Genomic DNA, 18,483 nt, shown 5'->3' with positions numbered 1-18,483 from the left:
AGGGTGCCCTGTACCAGACTCCTGCACCATTGACTTAATGAACTCTTTATACTGCAGACTGCATCCCAATCTGTTGTTCACATGGAGCATATTATTTTGTACATTTTATTATGTTTTGAATGTAACGATTTATTTTGTTGAATGTCGCGGTTGCGAGTTGAAATAATGTTGTGGTTTAGGTAAACATTATTCCCACCCTTCTCACACATTACACAACATAGGTGAAGCTGGAAAACATCCAGCAGTGCTTTCTTATGAGCTTGCCCTTCAGCGCTTAAATGACGTATTGTTTAATTTATGCAATCTCTTAACAAATATATCGTAAAGCGCAACATCACCTCAGAATTAAATGAGCATCACCTCAAAACAACTCCAGCTAAACAGAACTCGGCACCACCTTAACACCAAATAAGCACCACTTCACACAGCCACAACACCACCACTCACCATGCCTCACTACCACCACCACAACATCACTAAGCACCACTATAGCATCACTCACCACCACCACAACATCACTTATCACAACCTCAACATCACTAAGCACCACCTTAACTTTAGAACAGCCAGGAAGAAGTTGTTAGCATTGCAAGGACAAAAAAACAAGACTTTTTTTTATGTTAATTCTTTTTTTAATTGGGTCATTCAGTTGTACATAATATCTTCTCGGTTATATACAAGGTAGCAAAAATACTTCTAATACTTCTAATACTTTTTTATTATAACCTTTCAAGATGCTGCACAGCAGCCACAATGTTCCTACAACATAGCTTAAAAACATTGCCAAAACTGCTAGCTCTGGCTAAACACTTATAAGGACCCAAGGGCAAGACCTATTGGCTATGCCAATGCTTGTTATACTTTTGTCTTGATTCGAGTGAGAGTCTGGCCTCGTTATGGCAGCCTCATTAGCTTTTCCTATTGCACATCTGGAGGGCATGACCATAAAATAGCCTCCCTAAAGTCTCATGAGATCAGGAACAAAAGTAGTGACAGTCTGACATTTTTCCAACATGTCTTCTGTATTTTATTGAGATGTCTTAAATAGTTTTTGTTGTTTATGCTTGTGGCTTGTAGAGAGCACCTCAATTGCTCCTGCTCAACCCTTGTGCATCTCTAACCTTAAGAACACATGCTATTCTCCAAATCTGGATGTGCGGGTGACCCTATTGCACTTTCCGGAAGTGTTGAGCTGCTTTGCTATGCCTCAGTATTTTCAGTCGGCACCCTTTCTAATCTTTTTATCTGGTCAATTCGAAAGTTGCTCTGTAACTTCCATATAAACACTGCTCTTGCAAAACGGTTTCCATGTGTATACGTGTTTGTTCCCGTGACATTTCCTATGTTTTGTAACTAGCTTTTGTCTGAGCCGCTGCATTCCTCTCCAGTGGTTCGGGGAACCAAGATTGGTTCCTATGGTCATTTCATCACCAACAATTAAACCCTGTAAAGGAATGAGCTCACGGGTCTGATGCTGGCCAGTGCATTTTATGCTGTACTCTATCCTGATGCTGGCCAGTGCAGTTTATGCTGTACTCTATCCTGAGGTCGCCCACTGTGCACGGAATTATGAGACTCTTCGTGTGTATTGAGACAACTGCTTTGTCACCTCTGGCCCAATCTGAGATTAAAGCCTGGATTATGAAGTGAGGGACATCTGCGGAACTTGGTGTTGCATTAGCAATATGGTTACTAAAAAAGACAAAGTCAGGATATTAAATGCTAGAGGGGAGGTTCTATTTTTATTTTTGGATGCCCATTATGAATAGATACTTTTTCTTCGAGCTAGAGCCAGTTAACATATAGATTGTGTTTGCTTTTTCTGGAAGAGCAAAGAAAACAACTCTGAGACATTATGCATGCAAAAAAAACACAAAACACTGTATGAAAGGGCAACTATGAACCAGCAAGAGGTTTTATATTGGGCTGAATGTGTAATTTTTGCTAATCACTTGGTTCAAACTAGTGTGGACATGTGCCACACTTTCCAACCACTACTTGCCAACTTAGAATGGAAGTCTTTTCAGAAAAGGTTTATATAGCATTTTCTTCAGAAATTAAACTTAATGTGGAAATCAAATGTGTTTTACTTGAACACTTAAATATTTTTCAAATCAACGTCTGCCAAAGTAGTGATTGTAATTAAGTGACATATATATGTGATAGAAACTATGATTTAAGTCTCACTGGCCTAACTACTGCTTCATTTATAAAATATGTTCACATTTATATCACAGTTGCTCATCTTAGATTTTGTGTACAGACAGCTTTTAGTTTTCTGTTTGCTAAATCCCTCTTGTAGACCATATCAAAAACGTGCAATGGGCATTTTGCCAGCCCATGGCTTTCCATTGGTTGGCTTTCTTTTAGATCTCATTTGCTTGTTTCTTGCTGAGGTCTTTTTCTCTTTTTGTGTTTCTCCTTCCACTGGAGCATTTTCCTTTTGATTGGATGACTTGTATCCTTTTGCTGATCACATTCAGTGAACTTTTTTCTTTTGCTATTAGCATTCCATGTGGATGCATGTGTTTTGTTACTCTTGGCACAATGTGTTTTGTTCCTCTCGACACAATGTATTTTCATTTTGTGTTGCATAGGCCCCCCCAAACAACCATCCTACGTGCTCCGTGTTAGTCACTGTTTCCCACACCGTGTCCATTGCTTCTCCCCTTTTCAATTTATCCCTCTCAGCCCTCGCCATAATTTTGTTTTGTTTTTTACATTTTCTGGGGAGCCCGGCAGCTGCCGTATGCTGCTGGGCAACACCTTTAAAAAAATAAAATAAGTGCTTTCTCACAAGTTTTTTATTTTGTATTTTCCACTCGGTGGCATTTGTGATCTTGGAATGGTAAATAAACAATGTCACCGGTTTCATTCTGTAGAGCCCACATTTTTAAAAGAAAGTTTATTGATTTCTAGCACAACATCATTACATCAGCAGATATCTTTGACAAATAATTGAAAAGTGATCTTATCTCTATCGATCTTGTATGTCTTTAGAACAAGCAATATAATATTACCTACAGGTCATTCATAACAGCATTATCATACAGTCCGTCTAAGTGATGGCAGTTAGTTGTCGTATTGTTTGTGCTTGCCAATGAAAGAAAGAACAGCAAATAAACTAACATGCATCCTTAAGAGGAATATAACAACCAAAGTAAAAGAGCTGCTCAGTGAAGGTCATCCTAATTACCAACCGCTCTAACAAATACAATAGTGTCATACCTCCCTTTATCAGCACGGTAGGGTGCAGGGAAAGTGAGGAAGGTGAGGGGCACCAGAGAAGTTGGTAGCCCACCGTATTCCATGCCTGTACCTATGCCCCAATAGTGCCCTTGTTTGTGTCATCCTAGGGGTCATGATCCAAAAAAGCTAGCTACCACTTCCTACTATAAGTATGCGATTGGTTTTCTGCTCAGGCCTCTATATTTCTTCGGCCCGTAATGCAGCACTTTTCTGCTATTGTCCGTGTTTCTACATCCACCTGCCATTGGCTGTTTTGAGGGCCACGGGGTGACTTCCAATGACACACGCTGTCTGTGGGCTATCCCAAGGGCCAGGTTTAGGAACTTATCACCCACTTTTTTCCTCTGGCTGTTTTTTGTATGGATCAAGAAGGTATAGCTCTGCTGTACAGAGCTGGCGACAATTTAAGGTTTGCTCCAGGTCCGCAACCACCTGCATCCAGAAACGCTCTGTGACTGGTCAACTCCACACCATGTGCAAAAAGCCAGCATAAACCAGAGCACACCTATGGCAGCTCATGTCAGTGACATGAAGCATAACATTCAGTCTATGAGGTGTTAGATATGTACAGTGTAAATAATTAACTTGAGGAAATTTGATCCTTGTTCTACGACTGAGCTTAAAAGAGCGCTCTAGTACCTGAACCCACTCTTTCCCCATAGCAGCCCTACCAAGCAGGGTCTACCATTTGTCCTGCAGAGTTGACAAGTTAACAACTCTCATAGAAAGTGCCATTTCATAGAGTCAGCAGATAATGTGGCATCCTCTGCCAAAGGTCAGCAGAGTCTGCAGTAGTTCATGAACAGGCGGTCCCAGGTTCAGGGCCTCGTACATGTGCCGCACTTCTATGGCCAGAGCTCCTTAGGCAAAGATTGGGAACCCGGTAAGCCATTGTCGGTCTCCAGTTCCTCCAGCGCCCTAAAGGTGCTATCAGAGTATCAATCCCCAAGTGCCTCCATGTCTACCTTCGTCCACACAGTCGCTGGGCAGTAAAATATCCTCCCCCGGCTTCCGCGAACTGCAACAGCGGTATCACCATGGCATTGAGTGGAACCGGCCCCAAGTAGAGATAGGCCCCTCTCCAGCAGTTGTGTTACTCATAAATGCCGGGGTCTGGAATTCTGGGCCATTTTGACCCCCAACAGCATGGTCAGCATGCACCCTAAATATGGACTGTCCCGAGATCCTCAGCTCAGCTATATGAAGCCCCGCCAGCCAGCGGGCGACCCATTGCATCTGCGTCGCAAAATAATAAAGCTCAAAGTCTGGGACCCCATGGCCCCCTTTGATAGTCAGTCTCTGGAGCGTACTTAGGGACACCCAGGTACAGTGACCAGCTCCCCGAGCAAGCCATTATTGGCTTTAAACCATGCCTTCGGCGCTCAAATTGGTAAATTTGAAAAGCGGTAAAGAACTCGGGACAACATGACCATTTTAGTTAGTGCCATGTGAGCCAAGATGCGACCTCTAAAGTGCCACAGAGCCATGAAGAGGACGGAGCACTTCCCTAAAGTTACTATCTCTAAAGTCCCTGCCAGTATGATACCAGAGTTTATATAACCTCACGGGTGATTAGCCGTGCCATACAAATCCAGATTGATTCTCATCCCCAAATACTGAAAGTATCTCGGTTCTCACTGGAGTCCAATGTTTAGCACCTCCTCTGGAGGCTCCGCCAGTGCAGGAGACGCTGGTAAGTCACAAAAATTTGGTTGAAGACCAGAGACTCGTCTGAACTCCTCCAGAAGAGCCACGCTCCACGGGTTGCCCGTACCTGCGTCTCTCAGGAAGTGGAGCATATCGTCCACACAGAGCGAAATCACTTGTTCCCTGTCATGCAGTGAGATTCCACTCCCATGGTCCTCCGCCCACATTAAGCATGTGAACGTCTCGTCCGCCAGTGTGAACAGCTTGGGGGTAAGTGGACAGCCCTGTTTCAAACTGCGGTGGACCCCAGTCAAGTCTGAGATTCACCTGCCAGTGCTCATATGGCCACTCACATTTAGCATATAATAGCGCAGCCCACTAAGTCCATACCTCTCCTGGGGCAATCTGAGTCATGACCGCTTGAAGATAAATCCACTGTCACAAGTCGAAGGCTTCTCTTATTCCGAAAATACCAACGCTTCTGGGAGCTGCTGTACAATAGTTTAATCAAGAACTCGCTACAAGTTCCTGATATTGTTGGAGATGTTGCGATTGGGGATAAAACCATTGTGGTCCTCATGTAGTAGTGCTGCATGGTGTCTTTTTGCCAGGACCTGGCTAAGGATCGTATTGTCCAGGATAAGCATTGATATGGGCGGATATGCATCGCATCCAGCGCATCTCCTGCTGGTTTAGGGAAAGACACTATAGGAGCCTCCCTAGTTGTCTCTGGAAGGCCCCCGCAGTCTAATGCTTTAGCATACATTTCAGCCAGCGGCCGACCAATTGGGTGGCATAAGCCTGATAATATTCAGCTGGGAGGTCATCCGTCCCAGGCGTTTTACCAGACTAAGTCTTTAATGGCAGGCCTGATTTTAGGCTCCGCATTGTGTGCACCCAATGCCTCTCTCCTCTGGCGGCAGCTGCAGAAGAGTCACCCAGCTCAAACAGAAGTCAAGCGTCTCTCCTGGTACCGGATTGTCATATCTTTACAGTTCCCTGTAATGTGCCGTGAATATAGCACGGATTTCAATTTTGTAGAATACCCTCTCCCGAGTCGAGGCTGTCAGTTGCGTAATCTGTCTCCCCCTTTCCTCTGTTTGAATGAACTATGCCAGCAGTCGCTCGGCATGTCACCCCTCTACATGTGCGGAATGGAGGTATTCTCTGCACTGAAGGGATTGGAGCCTACTCTGCACTTCTGTGTGTTTCTTGCGCTCCTCCCTCAGGGCCTGAAGGGTCTCAGGGCAGCGCACCCCCTCATTTTCTATGTGCTGGAGGGTCCCCTGTCACATAGTCAACTCAGCCTGCAGCGAGCGATCCACCCCAACTGACTGACTGAGGCAGTGCCCCTGAATAACAGCCTTAAAGGCATACCACTGCATGTTGGCATGGGAAGCCATATGCAAGTTATTGGCAAAATAGTCTACAATTAACTTCAGCCTGGGGGATCCTGAAAACAGGCTCGCATAGGTAATTAGAGTTGACCCTCCAGGCTTGTATGAGTGAGAGGCGCCACCCCCAGCACAGTTTGATCCTCAGAGGATTGTGATTAAACAGCGTGCATCCCAGGTATTCAGCCTGCTCAACCTGAAACGCTAGACCTGCTGTACTCCACACAGTATCTATTCTAACATGGAAGTTGTGCTTAGGGGAGTAAAAAGAGTACTCCCTCTTTCCCAGTTTACGAACCGACCACACATCACTGAGAGCCCAATTTTCTATGTGCGGATACTCTGCGCAAGCCTCACCATAAGGGAATCAGCAGGGGGGGGGGGGGGAGTAGACCTGTCAGGTACTGTATCCACCACACCATTGTAGTCATTCCCAGCAACATCGGACCATCTAGGTTACATGAAAGGACCTGGGAGAGTGCTGTGAAAAACTGCCGCTTGACCTGTATTAGGGACGTATATGCTATCCATCAGTATCCAGAGCCCATTAAGCCTTCCTGCAGCGCATATCAGCCCTCCTTGTCAATGTAAGTCCATTCAGCCTCTAGTGGGGTTCCCATCCTAATCCAGACAAATTCTCGCCTGGAAATAGAATACCCTGCTGTGAAAACTTGCCACCCCCCTCCACATCTCTGTATCTTAAGCGTCTCAGACCCCGTTAAGTGGGTCTCCTGGAGGAGGGCCTTGTCAAATTTCCAGCGTTCCAGGATAGAGAGGATATTGCATTGTTTGCTAACAAAACCCATCTACCGGACATTCTATGTAAGAAAGCAGTAGTGTATTTTCTTTTCAGTTATAGTGGAGCTAAGTACTGAAGTTCCATTGTCCTCTCCCACCGCCCCCATCAGGAGATAATATCACAGCTATTGGCGTACACTGAACAAAGAACAATCAAACATTGAACAACTCCCCACTCCCAGGTCGGAGTAGCAACGTCCCCCCGGGCAAAACCAAAAGTCAAACACATTTGTAAAACACAAACCCCCAATACCAGTACAGTGTAAGGAGGTTTCAATTGAGGGAAGGCTTCCATAGTGATCTCACAGGGCGGATACTCAGCCACCGACCCTCCAAAATAAATGCATTGTAAGTTCAAATTCACCTGGGGCTTCGGTCCCAGCAAAGCACAGGTTGATGCTCCTTGCAGCCATTCAAAGGGTGCTGCTGAGCAACATTTCACCAGGAGGTTCCACATTGCTGGGACACCTCCCAAGCACACAGCATGTGCAGAGAGCAACACACACATATGTGGCGGTCCCCATGTTAGAGGTTGTCTGCCGTCTTGGGGGTAAAATTAGGGCCCTCAGCAAGTTTCTCCGGCAAAGCGCCAGATTCTAAATGCTCAGAGGAAGCAATAGTGCTGCTGTCATCTGGAGGCCACCATGGCGACGTCCCCAGGAAACAGGCCACATCCAGCGCCGCCGCGCGCTCCTCTGCCTGTTTCTGGTCTGGACGTGAGGCCCCGGTGTCCCCAGTGGCGTCACTTCATCTGTGACAAGCGCCGCTCTCCATCCTGGCCAGCTCGAAAGGACCCCAGCCAGTCCCACATCATTGGTGAGGCATTAAAGAACAGTGTTTTGCCATCCAACATAACCTTAAGGTGGGCAGGAAAGAAAAGCATACACCGAACGCCAGCTTCTTTCATCAGCAAGAAATGAGACGCGTTGTTGCTGGATGAGCATGTAATCTCGGAAGATAGCCACAAGGCCTGCCCAGTATTCACTTTGTCTGCTATCTAGCTGTGGTCATCCCGGAGCACACCCAGGTCAATAGATACTTTATAAATGTTACCCTCCAACACTTACTGAATGGCATTTACTGCATTCAGAATCCAGTATAATTTGTCTGTGAAGTCCTGGTTCTGATAGGGCTCAGCTCCCTGCGCCAGGCAGGAGGCCCCCGGGTGTTCACCCATCACATTGTCTCTGCTTCCCTTAGTACGCCCCATGCTTATACTCCACAGATGTTCCAAACCGTCCGTGGGGGCAATGGATGTTAATCCCAGATGCTCAGCAGGGAGGCTACAGCAAACAAAGCTCTGTATGCCCCCAGAGTCCGGGAAAAGGGGCCCTCCCCTAGGCAAGCCCACCTCCCACTACGTTGTCTGCTCATTAATGGGACCTGCCCATTGGAAGGGGCTTTAGGTTCTCTTCTCTGATCTTTGTGTCCATTCCACGGGGAGAGTTATGGGGGGCAGATTTGCAGCCATCATCCGTTGGTCCCTCATCTCTATTCCTATATGAGGAGGCAGCCCATCTCACCTGCAGGCCAACGCAGAGGTCTTCCCACTTAGGGGCCGACCAGAGAGAGCGCTGCTGACCAGCGCCACCAATGTCTGCAGTCTGTATCTTCCTCAGCTGCCTTTCCTTCACCTATGTGCCGCCTGCTGGAGCCAATCAGTCCGAGGTGCATCCTGAAGCCCAACGTTGTGTTGCTTTACCCTGGGTAGTTGTCCCTTTTTTGCAGGATAGGCCTCATGCAGCCCTTCAGGCACCCACCCAGACACTTCCAGGGCCATGCACCACCGCTGGGAGGCCAGGGATAGCCCAGCAGCCCTGCACTCCTCCACACCCAAGAGAGGAGTCCGGCACAGGCAAGGGCTGTATGCAGACAGGGAATGGCATTCACTGGCGACTGTGGTCCTTTGGCCGCTGCACTCCGGGAACCCAGGTCTCGTTCAGGCGTCCACCCTCTGGCTTAAGGTGCCACTGCTCCCGCCATCTTCTCAGAGTCCACGAGGCTCAGTCACCCCCGCTTTCGCCGGCATTGGTCCTTGCAGCTCACTACACTGCGCCAGCTGCAGTCAGAAAGCCAAGTGGGTGTCTTATGGGCACGGCTTCAGCTCCTAATGGCAGGACATCCAGGGATGGTCGGTGCCAGAGCACAGAAATATGCGGCCATCTTGTGCGCCGCTCGGCCACACCCCCATTCTGTAGGGCCTGTATACATGGTGATGCATGCCAACTCACATGTCATCTCGTATATGCACTCGTGTGAAATAACACAGCCACTGGCAATGTCATGATGTGCATGCATGCCTTTTCTTTCATTTTCTTTAAGGCCAGTGCTGCAGAGCATCCCCAAAAAGTATTGGCTAAGCCAATAGGTCCAAAAGGTGAGTCCTATTGACTTTGCCAATGCTTGCTTTTTTAATCTTGGCACACACATTAACCACCTGTAGTACTGCAGGCTTGTCCTGCTCACTCTCAGAACACCTAGCAACTGCCTCTAGCCCGCAGGCTTCTGCTGCTCACTCTGAGAATGAACAATAGCCTTCGTCCTGCAGTTTGATGCTATTCTTTCAGGATGACTAGCGCTGACAAAGCCAATAAGTTTGACTCTAGTTTGCAAACAGATGCAAATAGCATTTGTACATTCCTATGTTTGGATTTCTGATTTTCTGAGCTCATTAAAGCCAGACCTATTGGCTTTGCAAATTCTTGCTTTTGTTTTGTTTTCAACTTCTGCTGCAGGGTGCTGTAGTTAAATAACATTAGTTGTAAAAGAGAGAGCATGTATTGAATTTTGACGTCATTATGACTGCAATGTTGGAACTGGTTCAGCCCATGCTTTCTCTATCAGAAATGGTTAAATCAGCACAAATACGAAAAATGGGTATTTATTCTGTTAGACTTTTGGCGTGTTTCCCCTGAGTTTTTGCTTTCTGACCTCCACTAAGGTAGGCCCAAGGTACCCCTGTGGGCAGGGTGCAGTGTATGTGAAAGGTAGGACATGCCCTGGCGTGTGTGGCATGTCCTGATAGTGAAAAACGAAATTGGCAGTAATTCACTATTTCAAGGCTACCTGTTCCCCATAGGACAGAATGGGAAGTTTGTTTATAACATCTTATAAACACAACTGGTCCTGGGAACTAGGTAGGAAAATAAAGTTTAATATGCCTGAACTCAGAATTTAAAGATGCATCTTTTAGTGAAGGTGATTTTTACATTCTGTCTTTGAAAATACCACTTTTAGAAAGTAGGTATTTTCTTTCTCAGTCATCCCGTGTGCCTCTGCTGGAATGTGGATTGCCTGTCTGGGTTTTGGATAACAGAAGGCGGGGGAGCAGGAGTGGCTCCTGATAGTCTAGGTGGATAAGGAAAGGGCTGAATAGACCTGGGCTGCAATTGGGGAAGGGGGAGGAGTTTTCCTCGCACCTCAAAGGGACTGGTCTGCCTCTGACAATGCCATCTACACCTCCTGCCAGGAAGTCACACCAGAGAAGGCAGAACTGGTTCTGGCTGGGCACAGACACTCTGTCTTAGAGATAAAAGGATTTTGGGAAATAAATATTGGGACCCAGACCCCTGAAACGGAGAACTCTTCAGCACTGGGGGACTGTGTGTTTGGTGCTGCAACAGAAGAAAAGCACCGCAGCCTTGGCCTACCGATGCCGGCGCCATCGACTCCAGTTTGTCAGCTGGCGACAGCGCTTCAGCAACGACGACGACGCTGCTTGCACCTGGACCTGCCAGCACTGCGACGAGCACCGCATTCACTTCGCACCACGACCCTGGTCTCACCGACGATGCCATCTGACGCCGCCACCGAGCTGCTGCTCGCAACGCGACCTGAGAGCACCGCACGCCGCACTGCTGAGCTTCGCACCTCAGCACTCGACGCCTGCCAGTGGTGGTTTCTGCCCGAGTCCTAGCCGAACAAAAATCCAATTTCTAACATATTCTAATACAGAATTATGTTTTTTATTTTGGTGAATTTGGCAGAAAAGAGTAACGTATGTGTTCTATATTCTCAACTTTGTGCTTGCTTTTTGGCTCCGAGGGTAATCATATGACATGTTCTTTGGAGAAGCATTTGTTGCCCATAGGCTTTAGTAATTTAGTAACTCGATAATGAAACTTCAATTGTTTGAAAATGTATTTCAGAAATGAAGTTATCAGTTATTTGGTATGTTGTTACACTACTGATGTTGACTATACTGTAATACTTTTTTGTAGGAAAGATTTATTGAACGCACAAAGCATGGTGGAGGAACTCTTTCCGGTAGATCCAGATTTCGATACGGATTTGGAACTGGACATGGCTGTGGCACAAATAAGTGTAGATTTGGTTGATGACTACCCTGCATTGGATCCCCGATGGGCAGAATCTGTGCCTGATGGTAAGAGTAAATAATAATATTGAGTACTCAGGGGTTGGGCGGGGTCCTGATGGATACAGAGATGTTTTCCAGTTCCTTGGAGCATAGATGGAAAAGGGCTGCTGTCATGTTTTTACTTTTTTACACTTCTCAGACTGCAGTCAGATGGCGTCCTGGCTGCGTGGTGCCAAGAACCACCAGAGATGGTTAGCTTGTCTGCATGATAAGCAGGTGTGCTGCTTGTGATGGCTTTGTTAATAATGCAGCTGATTTAGAAGATGGTTCTGACTGGCAAGGGAAGTTCCATCAGGATAGGGCGATATGATCATTTTTGTTCAGGCCCTGGATTAGACGTGCTGCAGCTTGTAGAATGCCTCGAAGGGTTGCCAAAGTGAGACCTAGGAGGCCATGGAGTAGGGTATTACAACCATCCAAATGCAAGAGTATGAGAGCCTGAACAACAGTCGTTTTCTGGAAGAATCTGATTTTCTTTAGAAGAGAAAGGTGGTACCAGGTTGCCTTTGTTTGTTTGCAATGTGTTCCTTGAGGGTGAAGTTGGTGTCCATGGTGAATCCAAGTGAAATGGCATTTGGTGAAAGTTGGGGTCTGAAGCCGACAAGGTTTATGTCTTTGAGCCAGCTTGTACTATATTTTATTTCTTGCTCTTAATAAACCAAATAACAGGAATTCTGTTTTTGTTGGATTGAGCATCAGGTAGGTGCTGGACATCGAGATGTAAATGATGTGCAAGCAGTGTTTGAGACGTTGGATGTGTAAAGCGAAGGTGACCTTTAAGTAAAGTTATGTATCATTGGTTTATCCAGTATTAGGGTATCTTTCATAGATTCACATGCCTGAATCACTCCCCGTCGTCGGGATGGGAGTCCCGGATACATAAATAATGTCTCACTAGACAAATAGAGTAATAGGCCAAAGGCCTCACCTTAGTAACATATCCACGTCCTTTTGTAAAAAAGGACCAGACTTTGGAGAGTAGCCAATCAGCTATCACCACCCTCTAGAACCTTCCTGGAAGGAGCTCTAGTCCCTCAGATTTTCTACCGCACGTCGTGCTAAGGGAGTCTCCTCTGAGCTCTGCTCAGCATTCCTTGTTTTTGGATTACCAGTGCTTCTTTCTTCAAATTTCCAACTTCTGGGTGAAGTTCTTCAGTTCTTCATGGCAGATACTCTGAAGAAAGGCCTTTTTAGGTCTTATGCTTCGTGTGGAAAAAAGAGACTTCATGTGGATGATCAACACAGAGACTGTCTCTGCTGCCTTTATCCGAATCACTCTTCAAAGGATTGTAAGGTATGTCGTACCTTTTCCTCCAAGACCCTCAAAGATCGTGAGGGACGCCTCTTAATTTGGCTGCAGAGGCTTAAAGACTGCCTGTTATAACGTCCTAACAGTGCCAAGGAATTGGATGCACGCACTGTTAATGCAGACATGGACGAGAAGCGTTTGCCTATAGTACGGTCTTCTGAGGAAAGTGAGGGCTCTTCCATTTCTTCACAGTCCTCTCAGAAAAGACCAAGGGTGGCTTCTCCAGGCCCTTTGTCGCAGCCACCTCAAAACAAGGCGCATAAAAAGTCTTCAGAGGTCCTTCCTAAGACTCTTCCAGCGAAGGTTTCTCCTCAGGAAGTTCTTCATGCTTTCAAAAAGCCTTCTTCCACCCAGTCGACGACAGCCTCGTCGATGGTGGCTTCGACGAGGAAATCTCCATCTATGGCATTGAATGTGACCTCGTCGACGTCAGTTTCAACTTCTGTCGCGTCTCATTCACTATCAACGTCGACAACTCCATTGTCAAAGGCCGGTAGGTCAGTCTCGTCGACGCTAAAAATAAAAAAGACATCGTCGACGTCCAAACGAAGACTGTCCCATCGACATCCACATCATCGTCGACGACGGCTCCGTCGACGAAACCTTAATCGACGACGACACAGTCGACGACGGCTCTGACGACGGGACCTCAATCTACTATGGTACCCGTCGGCGCTTCACCGTTGACGACTATACCGTCGACGACAGCAGATTCGGACCTACAAAGTACGTATGTGCATCTAAAAATCACAAAACGTACGTTGATGCCGGCCCTGACCTCCCCTAGTAGAGTCCAGCTCTTGCCTCCAGCACATCTTTTGGAGGAAGAAGACTCTGATGATGGCGTATGTTTAGAACGTCAACAAGCCCATCGCAACTGAACGTTAAGTATCAGGACAGTTCGGACTATGACGATCAAGGGCAGGAAGATCAGGCGGGTTCTCCTGAAGAATGCCATCCGCCTCCACCTCCCATGGTTTGTTTGCCTGCATCTCTAGTCTCTGACCTGCAGTTCCTCATTTCGGACTATAAGCAGAGATTTCCCACGTCTGCAACGTCTCTGCTTACAGTTGTGTCTCCACCACCAAGACCGCGACCTCCTCCGTTAAGCTTACAGTCTGAGCCTGTCATATCACCACCTCCACTTTCTACAGACGATGAGGAAGAGGATCAACATGAAGAAGGGGAACTTCAGGATTCCCAGTCTACTCGCGACGAGTGGGACGATTACATACTTCCCTGTCCAGCTTCTCCCGTGCCTGTCCCAGCTGACTCGCCTCCTGAGGACATTGGAGGCTTTCACAACATAGTGGAAAGAGCGGCACAGCGCTTTCAAATACCTATGCCCTCACACCAACAGGATTGCTTCCTCTACGATTTTAAAGAGCCTTTAAAAAAATCCGTTAGATCTATCCCCATTATAGACTACATATGGGATCAGGGTGTTAAGATCATGCAGAACCCTTCCTCGGTGCCTCCAGTATTGCCTTGTCTGGATAAGAAATATAGGGCTTCAGATACTGCTCCAGCTTGCCTGCCCGGCCATCCTAAACCGAACTCAGTCATTACACAAGCTGCTCAGCGGAAATCCAAAAGTCCTTCCGCTCTGCTGACCGCTCCTCCGGACAAAGAGGGTAGACGGCTGGACAATATACAATATAGGCAAACGCTTCTCGTCCATGTCTGCATTAACGGTGCGTGCATCCAATTCCTTGGCACTGTTAGGACGTTATAACAGGCAGATGTGGGCAGATATTGCTCCATACCTTGCGGCCTTGTCAGAGGGCTCAAAGGAAGAAGAAAAGAAGATCTTGCTGGAGGGCGAGCGGTCTGCATCCGGGATTATAGACTGTGCGATGGATATCGCCTCTACTGGTTTTTGCCAACTCGCGGGCACAGCTGTACTACGGCGCCAGGGTTGGTTGAAGGCGACTTCATTCCGACCAGGGGTACAAACGAAAGTTTTAGACATGCCATACGATGGTCCGCTTCTTTTTGGGACACACATCGATGAAGCTCTGCAAGGTATTAAAAAGGATACCGACACGGCTAGGGCTTTGGGTACCCTCCAATTCAAGAACCCATCTTTTTGAGGCTCAAGGGGGAGAGGTCAAACGTCTACCAGAGGTGATTACCATCACCGATCTTCCATTTCTTCCACTCAGCAAAATCGGCCACAATACCAGCAACGTCAACAGCAATCCACCTACACTAAGTTTTCCTTTTGTGGCAAAGGAGACGCTGCTCGGCGACAATGAATTCCCACTACCGCCGATCTCTAACTCCTCACTGCCCTCCAAGGTTGGAGGAAGAATTTCCCACTTTCTAAAAAATTGGAAGCAAATAACAACGGACCGTTTGGTTCTGCAACTGGTTCAATTCGGACATTCACTAGAATAAATTCCAAATTCCTCCCCAAACCCCTCCCCTACCTATGCTTCACAAAAATCTAGGTGCTCTGCTCCTGGAACTGTCACTTATGCTCCAGAAGGGGGCTATAGAAAGAGTTCCTCTACGTCAAAGGGGGAAGGGATTTTACTCCCGTTTTTTCCTAATACGCAAAAAGGAAAAGATATGGAGACCGATATTAGACTTGAGAAATCTCAACAAATTCTTGAAAAAGCAGTTGTTTCGTATGGTTACCATCCAGGAAGTACTACATCTACTCAATGCGGACGACTACATGGTGTCTTTAGTCCTTCAGGATGCCTATTTTCACATCCCGATCCACCGCAACCACAAAAAAGTTTTGAGATTCGCAGTAGCGGGCAGGCATTACCAATTTTGTGTCCTGCCATTCGGACTCAAATCAGCGCCACACATTTTTACAGAATGCCTTTCTCTGGTGGCCGCATATCTCCGACAACAACACCATCAGGTCTTTCCAAATCTGGATGACTGGCTCGTCAAAGCACCCTCTCTAGAAGGCGGGTCCAGGTCTTCCGACGCCTGTCTAAGGCTTTTCGATTGCTTGGGGCATACTCTCAATCAGGACAAGTCCGTCCTTCAGCCTTCCCAGCGCATAACTTTCCTGGGTGCTACTCTCGACACGCTCCAAAAGAAAGCGTTTCCTTCACAGGAGCGAAAAGACAAGCTTCTTTCCTTGGCACTTCGCATACGCTCCAAAAAGACTTACTGTGCACCTTTTCAAAACCCTGCTCGGGATGATGTCTTCCTGCATTCTACTAGTTCCACACTGTCGCCTTCACATGCGACCTCTTCAAGAAGCGCTTTCAGCTCAATGGGTCCAATATACGGGGTCATTCGACAATGTCATCCAGGTGACCCCTCTGATGATAAAGGCTCTACGGTGGTGGATTTAACCTCAGACCCTTTTCTCAAGGCTTGCCTTTCTTGCTTCCTGCTTCTCCACATACCATCACAACGGATGCGTCCCTGGAAGGTTGGGGAGCCTTCCTCCAAGAACTCCAGATCAGCGGCAAATGGTCCCTTTCCGAAATAAAACTCCACATAAATCTTCTGGAGCTACGAGCAGTGTATCTTGCTCTTTTGGCATTCCAACCGCGAATCAGAAATTCTCTAGTGCTTGTATGGACCGACAATACCACGACAATGCACTATTTAAACAAGCAGGGAGGGACTCATTCTCTAACACTCTCTCACGAGTTGCAAAAAATCTGGAACTGGTTGCTCCTTCACAACATTTCTCTTCGAGCAGAGTATGTTCCAGGAACACACAATGTTCTGGCCGACTCTTTGAGCAGTCATCAGACAGCATGTCACGAGTGGGAGTTGAATCAGCGGACCCTCAACCGCATATTCTCTCAATGGGGCACCCCTCTTCTGGACCTCTTCGCTACCCAGCAGAACGCCAAATGCCAACACTTCCCAAGCTGGCATCCCCAGAAGGGATCTCTAGGGAATGCGTTTTCGATCACATGGTGCAACGTCTTTGCATACGCTTTTCCACCAATTTCCCTGATTCCCAGGGAGCTCAGGAAATTGAAAGCGGAACCTTGCACGCTCATCCTGATAGCTCCAGCTTGGCCACGCCAACACTGGTTCACGGAGCTTCACCTTCTCTCCCTGGAACCGCCGATCCGGTTGAAACTGTTTCCCTCTCTTCTCACTATATACCACCAACAAGTCCAGCATCCGGATCCAGCATCTCTCAGATTATCAGCTTGGCTCCTGAGTTCAGAGAGTTCCAGGGTCTAGACATACCTCCAGACTGTAGAGCAGTTCTGGCCCGGGCTCAAGCAGATAGTACTACCAAAACATATTCATTAAAATGGAAGCGATTCTGTATCTGGTGCAAGTCAATCAAAATACACCCTCTTTCATCCTCTCCAGAGCAAATACTGCCTTACCTTCTTCATCTGGCGTAATCTGGTTTCGCTCATGTCTCCATTAAAGTCCATCTGGCAGCAATATCCCGTTTCAGGAGATCCTCTGCAGGCCCTTCTCTGTGGTCTCATCGGTTAATTAAACAATTCCTTAAAGGCCTGTTTAGGACATTCCCTCCGGTAAAGACTTTACCTCCTTCATGGCAACTCAACACGGTTCTGGCTCAACTTATGAAACACCCTCTTGAGCCAATACACAGAGCAGGTCTCAAGTATCTCGCCTGGAAAACAGCGCTCCTTCTAGCCCTTCCCTCGGCAAGGCCAGTGAGTGAACTTCATGCTTTCTCAATTCAAGACCCTTTCCTTCAATTCAAACACGACAGGGTCATACTTCGCACGAATCCGAAGTTTATCCCTAAGGTTCCGTCAAACTTCCATCTCAATGAGCCAATTGAGTTGCGCACCTTCTTTCCAAATCCTCAAACAGTGGCAGAAAAAACTCTGCATTCTTTGGACCTTAAACGCTGCCTAAAATTCTACATTGAGAAGACAAAGACATTCCGCAAATCCAGCCAACTCTTTGTGGCTTACAGTCGACCTAGGAAAGGTCTCCCACTCCCTAAACAAAGTATCTCTCGCTGGATCTCCGCAGCTATTACTTTTTGTCACCAGCAAGCGGGGCAGCCCCAGCTCTCCACAGTTCGAGCCCATTCTACGAGGGCAATCTCTACTTCAATGGCACTTTTTGCAGGTGTGCCCATTGCGGACATTTGCAGAGCGGCAACATGGAAAACGCCGCATACATTTACCAAGCATTACTGCCTGGATACGGAACTCATGAAAGACGCTGCAGTGGGTCAAGCGGTGCTCCGTCATCTATTTCATTAGAGGTGAGCCCTTCCTTTCATCCCACCATCCTTTCTTCTATACGCACATTTCTCTATTGTGTTTTATGCCTATGCTATGTCATTGCTTTTTGGTACTTTCTATTTTCACATTGATATGTTATCTGCTGAATTTATATATACTGTACCTTTCGAAATGTGCTTATCATTGCTTACTATTCAGATTCAGGCATGTGAATCTATGAAAGATACCCTAATACTGGATAAGGAACGCGTTACTTACCTGTAACTGCGGTTATCCAGTATTGGTATCTTTCATAGATTCACATGCAACCCACCCACCTCCCCTGGAAGGACTCTTGGGTCTCTCAGTGATACAACTACTAAGCACTGTGCTTATGAAAATCTAAGGCACTAGAGCTCCTTCCAGGAAGGTTCTAGAGGGTGGTGATAGCTGATTGGCTACTCTCCAAAGTTTGGTCCTTTTTTACAAAAGGACATGGATATGTTACTAAGATGAGGCCTTTGGCCTATTACTCTATATGTCTAGTGAGAC

At 47.0% G+C, this 18,483-nt stretch overlaps 1 protein-coding gene across 1 annotated transcript in view; it reads left to right on the top strand.

Annotated features, from left to right (window-relative positions):
* NUP133 (nucleoporin 133) overlaps positions 1-18,483 on the top strand; it is a 1,584,091-nt gene that overhangs the window by 669,557 nt on the left and 896,051 nt on the right. Inside the window, exon 13 of the mRNA XM_085611954.1 lies at positions 11,309-11,472. Coding sequence (XP_085468080.1) covers positions 11,309-11,472 — 164 coding nt within the window. The remainder of the gene's footprint in view (positions 1-11,308; positions 11,473-18,483) is intronic.

The sequence above is a fragment of the Triturus cristatus genome, chromosome 6 (genome assembly GCF_964204655.1).
Source record: "Triturus cristatus chromosome 6, aTriCri1.1, whole genome shotgun sequence".
Classification (NCBI taxonomy): domain Eukaryota; kingdom Metazoa; phylum Chordata; class Amphibia; order Caudata; family Salamandridae; genus Triturus; species Triturus cristatus.
The sequence above is the reverse complement of the archived record's forward strand: the minus strand, read 5'-3'. Positions and strand labels throughout refer to the sequence as shown.